Below are 9729 nucleotides of genomic sequence, written 5' to 3'. Positions count from 1 at the left end.
TCGATTGCTGTTCAGGTTAACTGCTCATTTACTGTTCAACTCACCAAATGCAGTAAATTGTAGAACTCCTAAGTTATATGATGAAACTTCCTTAAATGAAAGTATTTTGAAACTCCCTTAAATGAATTTATTTTGAATCTCCCTTAAATGAATTTATTGCTGTACCGAAAAAAGCTGCTTCAACTAGTCCTTATCTTCATGCAAATCAAAATCTCTGGTTATGTTTTCTATACACACATGCATATCTCTATTGTTTGTACGTCATTTTTATAAAGTAGAGCCCTTGGCTTTTCAGAAAAGCACAAGTGGTAAAGCTATCATTTCAAATAGGAACATGTCAATTATCATTGAAAATCGCTTTGAATAACTGCATTTTTAGAAAACATAAACTAAGGAACCTATACATTAATACAATTGGGTTGATTTTCTTTTTTACTTTTTTAAAAATAAAGAAATAAACTATTGATTAAAAAACTCAGGTACACTACACGTTTTGTCTTTGATATAGTCAAATTCAATATTTTGTGTTTCATGTTTCTACTGAAATTTTTGGAAAGTATATAATAATAAAACAAAATCTGATTAATATATACATTTTTCTGTTTTGTAACATGCATTTGTTTTTTGTCTTCTAGATGTTTCGAGGGAGGTCGAATGGTGACCAGATTGACCGAATGTCTTATGTCTATACAACCTCGTTGTTTATCGTCTTGGCATTTGTAGTTGGTTTTGCTCAATTTTTTAAAGATCCGATACAATGTTGGGCTCCTGCAGAGTTCACAGACTCGATGGTTTCTTACACCAAAAACTATTGTTGGGTGCAGAAAACATTCTATGTTCCTATGTTTGATCAAATTCCAGGAAATATTTCCGAGAGTCAGGATGCGCAAATTTCGTATTATCAGTGGGTTCCATTGATCTTGCTTTTCATGGCAATCTTATTCCAACTTCCGAATTTCGTTTGGAGAATCTTAAACGGCAGATCTGGAACTGATTTAGATAATGCTGTACAATTCGCAGAGGAATCACAGCTTGGGTCGATAGAGGATCAAGAAAAGTCGATACAATCCCTAGCTTATTTTATAGACGAATGGTTGATCGCCAACAATAAAAAGACTGGTATAGCAAAACAAATTGCATCGAAATATTTAGTAGTTCTTTACCTATTCGTCAAGATATTGTATGTTTTAAATGCAATAGGACAATTAGTTTTTTTGAGTGCGTTCCTTTCTACTTACTTTAACTTTTATGGTTTTGAGTTTTTGGAAAATTTTAGCAGCAATAAGCCATGGCGGGAATCATCAAGATTTCCAAGAGTAATTCTTTGCGATTTTCAGCTGAGACAGTTTCACAATGTACAGATATTTACCGTGCAATGTGTTTTACCCATCAACCATTTCAACGAGAAGATCTTCATCGGTATATGGTTCTGGCTATTTTTCATTGCTATTTTAGCAATATTTAATTTTTTCAAGTGGTTTAAACTGATAATGCTTACCTTCAACAAGACACAGTTCTGCAAACAGTACTTGCAATTAAACAACGCACTTCACACAAGTTATGACAAAAAACGCTGCGCCCAGTTCGCAGAAAGTTACATGAGTGAGGATGGAGTGTTTGTATTGCGAGTGATGGCAATAAATTCTATGGATTTAATAGTTACAGGTCTTGTTAAAAAACTTTGGAAATTGTACACAAATAAACAAAGCACAACCAAAAAAGACGAAAACTTCGAATTTAACATGTTTAGACCAGTCGGAAATAGTGACGATGACATTAAAAAGCATCAAAATAATGAACATTTATGAAATTGACACTATAACTTACTTGCCTATCAGAAGTCTTCCGTTCAAATTGTTTGAGGACCAAGATCAGAGAAATTGTCGTATTTGTTGTATTTTCATGACGGCGTTTTTTTTCAAAGCAATGCTAGGAAAAGTCTTTGTAAATGGATCATTTTCTATCTTACTTTAATTTTGTTTATGGTACAAAATATTGAATAATAAAAAGGAACTTCATTATTTTCCTTTTTGTTATCTGTAAAAATGAGTTGCTCTACAAAGCAATGAACCATAGAGAAATTTGTCACGATTTCAAAAAGTTACCTTTTCGGTGGTCGTTCAATGTGTTTCAGCTGTCAAATCATTCAAAGAAAAATATGTTTGGCAGTATGCAATAACTTCATGTTAACATATTTAACGGATGCCACATGTGCAGCAGAATCTGCTTACCCGATCGGGAGCACCTGAGATCACCCCCAGTTTTTGGTGGAGTTCGTGTTGTTTAGTTTTCTATCTTATGTATTGTGACTATTACTTGTCTGTGTGTCTTTTTCTTTTTTAGACTGTTTATTTTCGATGTATGAGTTTGACTGTCCCTTTGGTCTCTTTCGTCTATTATTTTTTAATGCTTATAAAACGCAAAAGGTACAAGAGAATATATAATGAGCTCCAGACAAAGTTTTATATCATATTCACAGAAGATTAAATTTGTGTGATTGGTGTATTAGTGTTGAGTTATTTGAATTATTCGTGTAAAATGGTCGTAACTGAACTCGTTATAGAACTTTGAAAAAAAAAAATCAAGAACGATCCCATTACGACAACGAAGGAACATATCACATTATTGAAAAACTTATTAGGTTAACCTGTAATTTTTCAAAGGTTCAATAGGTTTTCCAAGATTACTATTTAGCCAGGCAGATTACCTTAGCTGTATTTGGCAATTTGTTTTTTGGGAATTTGGGTCCTTAATGCCATTCAACTTTGTACTTGTTTGGCTTTACAACTATTTCGATCTGAGCGTCACTGACGAGTCTTATGTAGACGAAACGCGAGTCTATCGTATAACATTATAAGCCTGGTACATTTGATAAACTATTGTGTATCAATTTATCTATGACAAAATTATAGAAGCTTACAAATTTAAATATACAAAAATGTAACGTGTGGTACAAGGCCGTATTGCTACTCTGTTTGCTAAGTTATACAAAATGACAAGATCAGATGTGTGCTGTATAATACATATAATTATACTCAACAGAAAAAAAGACTTTTTTAAAATACTGATCTTCATCTTTTTTTCAAAGAGAATTGTTGTTCTTATCATATTCTTAATCTTTATCAAATATGTTTTTTTACCTGTTTTTTTTTAAGCCATATGATTCTTGCATACTCAACATTCATTTAAATGTTGAGGAAATTAGTATGAAAATTAGACGCGCAATATCATACTTAATTTGGAATTAGAGTATTAACCGGATTTGTAATAGCATGAACAACACGACGAGTGTTACATGTAGAACAGAATCTGCTTACCACATCGGGATCACCTGAGATCACCCCAGTTTTTGGTGGGGTTCGTGTTGCTTCGTCTTTAGTTTTCTATGTTGTGTCTTGTGAACTATATTTTATGAAACATATTTATTTTTATCCATGGCGTTGTTAGTTTATTATCGATCTATGAGTGTGGCTGTATCTAACTTCTAGTATCTTTCGTCCCTCTTTAATGAACCACACCAACAAACGACAATCAATGAACAACAGTCTTCTGACTCAGGACAGGTACATACACCAGGTTGTACAGCTCACTAATTCTCTCACTTATATAACCGTCGCATAAAATTCCAATATATTGACAACAATGTGTAAACAAAACAAACAAACATGAAAGGTAGAAATGTCAAAATACGGATACATTAGTCAACATTGCGTTAAAATCTTAACCACTATAAAGCAAACAAATAGTTAACAAATGACAAATATTATATATAGACAAAGCACATATATGCTGTTTTATCGGTAATTTGTATATTTTTCCTTTGATGTGTACTCGCTGATAATGTCAGTATAAGTGGACTGGCCGTGATATAAAAATTATTGGGTCAGTACGCAAATTACATGCGCAAATGCAACGCGTAAGGATCTTGTGCGAGATTTTTTTTCGCAGAAACGCAGGAGTTTTCTGGCGAATGAAAAACTTGTCATTGTTTGAAACTTTCAAAAAGTTAGTATCCTACCGTAGTCTATAGATGTAGAAAGATGTGATATGAGTGACAATGAGACAACTCTCCATCCAAATAACAATTTATAAAAGTAAACCATTATAGGTCAATGTACGGCCTTCAACACGGAGCCTTGGCTCACACCGAACAACAAGCCCAAAATTACTAGTGTAAAACCATTCAAACGGGAAATCCAACGGTCTAATAGCTTTTTTGAACGATTGTTGTGAAATTGTGAACAGAAATAAATAAGAAACCCGATAAACTTTAAAAAAAAAAAATCCGTTATCTACACTGTTCATTTATAAATATATGAAGCTCTCTTTGCTATTCAGATCTATTCACAAGGACGTACAACTTACATATCGTCCATGCTGTTCCAATCTGAGTTTTTATCCATACAATACCTATACATAGCCAGGTGCTGTTCCAAGTATAGTTTTCTTGTTCTGCTTCTTGAGAAGTATTTGATTTACCTGTTCAGTCACTATAAAGTGTTTCAATTCATATTTAGACGCAACACATATATAGTGACCAAAAAGGTTCCGCTATCGCATGAGAGAAGCTAGATAGAAAAAAAATGAAATTTACGCATTTTCGATTTTTTTGTGGTACCTTGTGGGCCCTTAATTGGTAATAAGATATATCTTTTCTCTTATACAATTTCAAAAGATGTGGTTTCATTGTCAATATAAAGACAACAGAGGACAAAAAAGTGAACATATTCAAAAAGGGGGTCTTCAAATGCAGATCTAGGATAATTTTTTCTAAAGGGGTAACCGAGGGTACCAAACTGGACAACGTTTTGTGTGGAACAGACATGAGGCAAAAATTTTGCATTAACCATAATTGTTGCCTTTATAAGGGTGACTGACCCGGGTCGCCTTCCCCTAAATTGGCTTCTGAAATATTAAAGGTAATCGCAAGTTTCATATTTCTAGTCCGTGTTAAAAATAAATGAACATGACTTTGAAAAAAGCAAAAAAATTAATTCAAAGTTGAGTGACGTCTATTAAAATGTTTGAAATAATTATGAAGTCGACAAGAAATGAGCTTGTTCGGATAATTTACAGTCAGCTTACATTGCCTCCTGAAATGTCTGCTTACTGTGGTTTCTTAAAATTATTTGAAATCAATGTGATCGTTTTCATGACGAACGCTGAGCGAATAATGAGAAGATTAATGTAATTGTATCCACTTAACTAAGTAAAATATAATCGATGTAATTACAACTTGTCGTTGAACTTAAAAATGATGCACTGCGACAGAATTTCAAATGGCGTAATGCAGCCTGTGACGCAAGTGTGAATCGCCGTTATTCGACGCGAAAAAGTAGTTCGTTTGCTATTTTCCCTCTTATTGTAGTGATTTTCTTCTTCTTTTTTTCGGGCTCACCGGATATTTTACTGTGATAAAGTCAGTGTCAAAAACAAAAGTTCTTTATTCTATATATATCGGACGAAAGAGGAAATGGTAGTTCGAATATCTATTATATCGAAAACTGTATTTATTTTTTTAGAGAATAAAATATCTATCTATCTATGTTTCTAATAACTTGTAGTTAGAAAACGGAGACTATTTTATTTTATAAAGACAATATCGGAGATCCCGATGCAAAACAAAAAAAATATGATTTTAGCTCTTTTCTTACCGTTATATTTACAATGATGCGTATTATTTTGTTTATCAATTCAAACTTACCACCGTTAGGGCATTTGATTAAATTCCTTAACATCGCGATTACCCAAAAATATGAAAACAAGTTCAAAGCGCAAGGCTTGTTATTGGACGCAAAAATATTCAACTGTGTTAATGAGAATCGATGATTAGAGAAACAATTAAGACCTCTGTTGACTGTTTGAAATTATAGTTCTTCCTCAAAGAATATTAGGGTCAAGTTATGTGGTATTGTATTTTAATTTGAATATTTAAAAGTTTTTCTCAGTCAGTAATTATATCCGAATTATCAAATTTGTGTTTAGGCTAATTATAAAATATAATAATACTAATGAGAAATTATTGATTTTTTATACAGTCATATATTTTAGGAAGTAATAATTAATAATGAAGAGACAAATTGTAACGAGATTTAAAGTTTATTCATAATTTCTTAAAAAGACGTATTAATAAATAGAAATACCAGTAACACTACCAATTGTAAAAATTGTAAAAAAAAGTATTCATCTGAAATTATATCACACGTATAATAGTATAACTTCCTTATAGAACAGATAATATAAAGAGATAATGGTATGTTATTGAATTTGCCTTATTTATTTCGTTTAAAGCTTTGTGAGAACTCATTCAAACGTTTCATTATACAAAGATTTTATGTCCATATAAACCAAAGAGGCACACAGGGATATTTTCGACGGTAGGTAGGTATTCATTGTTAATATTGAGAATTTACGAGAATAAGAAAGTAGGAAATCAAATTCATGCCTCCGATCAGTTTTGCTGGATGTACGATGATCTGGACAGCTCAAAGACGAATATTTGAACGCAAAAGCTGTAAAACCAAATTTTGTAAAAATATTTGACGAAGACAATCGATCATCGGCTTCACCTCTCAATTAGTGAAATAACAAGTGGCTACTGAGGTACTGGCGAGGTCCTGAGTCTAAGTGTAGTACATGTAAATGTGGCAAAGATAACCTAGTTTGTTTAGATTTTATTTATACACTTTACAAAACACAGCGTGGAACTCCGTTTTTATATTGTATGTGTTTTGTCGTCCTTTTTAATGTGTTTTACATTATTCCCCTCTCATATCTGCTTTCTATTGTTCTACTATAAAGGTACAAGTTTTGTACAATGGGAAAAATAGGTTTTGCACCTGTCCAAAGTCAGGAATCTGATGTTCAGTGGTTGTCGTCGGTTTATGTGGTTCATAAGTATTTCCCATTTCTCGTTTTTAATATAGATAAGACCGTTGGTTTTCTTTTCTTTGAATGGTTTTACACTAGAAATTTGTGGGGCCCGTTATACATGTAGCTTGCTGTTTGTTATGAGCATAGGCTTCGTACTCAAGACCGTACCTTGACCCACTATTATGGTTTACTTTTATGAATTATGACTTGGATGGAGAGTTGTCTCATTGGCACTCATACCACCTTTTCCTATATCTAATTCCAAACGACATTTTCGTAATCCAGAGCGTAATTATTTGTTTCAGCTACTTAGGAATTTTTGGCAGTTCTTTTGTTGGTATATCTATTTCCTTAATTCCTTTATGGATCTACAACACACCCTATTGAAAAGGGAAAACACTCAAGTGTGTGCTGAATCGCAATGTTAGGGATTTGATTTTGACTGGGAAAAGTACTTAAAATAAGTTTGACTTGTTAGATGAGCGATTTAAATCAACTAGCTTTCATGTTAGGCATGTATCTTCAAAATGCATAAACTTCTTTAATTGGCCTTTAAGCCAAAAAATCGATGTAACAAAGTTTTGACATATAATTAAGTAGAATCTCGTTATAACCCTTTGATACATGTTTATTTTGTAACCAGTAATTGTTGCTAAATGGCTTCTTTTCGTTTTCTAGACATGTTAGAGCTTCTCACATTTGTACCTTCATTTTCAAAGCTTCGGGGAAAGCCAAAATGATGACTGGATAGATCGGATGTCGCATGTTTATACAACATCGATATTGATCATCTTCACAGTTACAGTAAGTTCAGGTCAAGTATTTAAACATCCAATACAATGTTGGGTTCCGGCACAGTTCGAGGAATCGATGGAGAAGTATACAGAGTATCATTGCTGGATTAAGAATACGTACTACGTTCCAATGCTTCAAGAAATTCCGGAAAATATTTCCGAACGTCAGGATGCAGAGATAACGTACTACCAGTGGGTTCCATTGATTTTGCTTCTCATGGCATTCTTATTCAAACTTCCGAATGTCGTTTGGAGAATATTTAATGGCGGATCTGGAATGAATCTTGATCAAATGGTACTCTTTGCGGAGCAAACTCAACTTGGATCGCCAAAAGATCGCGAGAAGTCGATAAAAACTCTGGCTAATTTTATGGACAAATGGTTGGACTCCAACGTTGAAAAGAACTTGAACTTTATTAACAGGAAAAAGGCTGGGAAGTATTTAACCGGTCTTTTCCTTTTTGTCAAGGTCTTATATGTTTTAAATGCATTTGGACAAATATTCCTATTGAACGCCTTCCTGTCAACTAAATACAGCTTTTATGGTTTTGACTTCTTCGATAACTGGAAAAGCAATAGACCATGGAGAGATTCCCCAAGATTTCCAAGAGTAACATTATGCGATTTTCAAATAAGACAGCTTCAGAATGTTGAGAGATTTACTATTCAATGTGTTCTACCTATCAACCTTTTCAACGAGAAAATCTTCATTTTTATCTGGTTTTGGTTAATTTTCATTACTTTTTTGGCCGCATGCAATCTTCTCATGTGGATTTACATGATCATATTAAACACCAACAAAATACATTTCTGTAAAAAGTATCTGAAAATGAATCATGAGCTTTACAACAAGTTTGATAAAGTACTTTGCCGCAAGTTTGCAGAACATTACATACGAGATGATGGAGTATTAGTGCTGCGAGTTATTTCGAACAATTCGTCTGATATGGTAGTGAACGATCTCGTTAATGAGCTGTGGGCAATATTCAAAAACAAGAACAATCGGAATACCAAGACAGGTGAAGATATTGCATTATTGAATCCAGTTGTTAACGCAAACCTTAAATGATGAGAATTATCAAATTTCCCAATTCAATATATATTAGGCTTCTTACTTTTGTAAAAAAAAGGTTTTTCCTTGATCAATCTATGACTTTTAATATATTGTTTATAAATTGGTCTATGAAAGCCATGACTTTACCAACTTAAACTTAGACACGTTCTGAATGAATCAAATTAGTTACAATATACACAATAACAATTTGAAATAATATCCAAATAGAAATAAACGAGAAGTTAAAAAAATAAAACCATTTACTTTAAAAAATATAAAAAAAACGTTTATTATGAATGTTCATTTCAATCATTTTTGTGTGAACTGAAACTTTTTACGATAGTGATAATAGCACAACACTTTTTGAAAACTGTGAAATAAGCATCCATATTCTAATTAGATATGTCTTCAAAACTTTTGAATTCTTGAAATACAAAGGTTTTTCTACCTCAGGAATAGATTACCTTAGCTGTGTTTGGCAAACGTTTAGAAATATTGGTCCTTAATGCTCTTGAACTTCGTGATTTATTTTGTCTTTTTAACTTTTTTGGATTCGTGCGCTACAGATGAGTCTTTGGTAGAGGAAAACACAGTCTGGCGTGAACACAAAAATGTTATCCTGGTATATATGATGTCAACTATTAAAATTTTACTACATGTATATCAAATCAACATAACAGCTTCAATCGTAAACTCCGGCTTTGACAGTCGAAAAGAACAAGAAGATTCTAATAGATGTATGGTGAAATCCGTAATTCTTTGATTAAAACCTTTCTTCTCATACTGTGATCTACATACTATTCAACTCCGGGTGTAGAAGAGACGATTCGGGTATCTTAAGGATGTTCTTAGGTGAGGTTTTGGAATTCATGTCAAATGTTCGGACTCCTTGGTGTTTTTCATACAATACAGGGTATAATACTTTGCCCCATAACACCAATCGTTCTTTGAATAAAAAAACTTCAATAGCTCATAAAAGGCCATTTTCCAAAATTTAAGTAATTTCTT

General features: G+C 32.9%; 1 protein-coding gene and 1 pseudogene across 1 annotated transcript; both read left to right on the top strand.

The window, feature by feature from the left end:
* The first annotated feature begins 635 nt into the window (after positions 1 to 635).
* On the top strand, positions 636 to 1808 carry LOC134694203 (innexin unc-9-like). Its single transcript, XM_063555200.1, has one exon. It carries the CDS (start codon positions 636 to 638, stop codon positions 1806 to 1808), a length of 1173 nt encoding a protein of 390 aa, XP_063411270.1.
* A 5745-nt stretch (positions 1809 to 7553) lies between these two features.
* Positions 7554 to 8954, top strand: LOC134694707 (innexin unc-9-like; annotated as a pseudogene).
* Positions 8955 to 9729: the final 775 nt, after the last annotated feature.

The sequence above is a fragment of the Mytilus trossulus genome, chromosome 13, assembly GCF_036588685.1.
Source record: "Mytilus trossulus isolate FHL-02 chromosome 13, PNRI_Mtr1.1.1.hap1, whole genome shotgun sequence".
In the NCBI taxonomy this organism is placed as follows: Eukaryota; Metazoa; Mollusca; class Bivalvia; order Mytilida; family Mytilidae; genus Mytilus; species Mytilus trossulus.
Note: the sequence above shows the minus strand (reverse complement) of the source record. Positions and strands in the feature narration are given on the sequence as shown.

What these genes read in the sequence shown, in the direction of transcription:
- LOC134694203 (XM_063555200.1), top strand. Translation starts at nt 636, where the DNA reads ATGTTTCGAGGGAGGTCGAATGGTGACCAGATTGACCGAATGTCTTAT.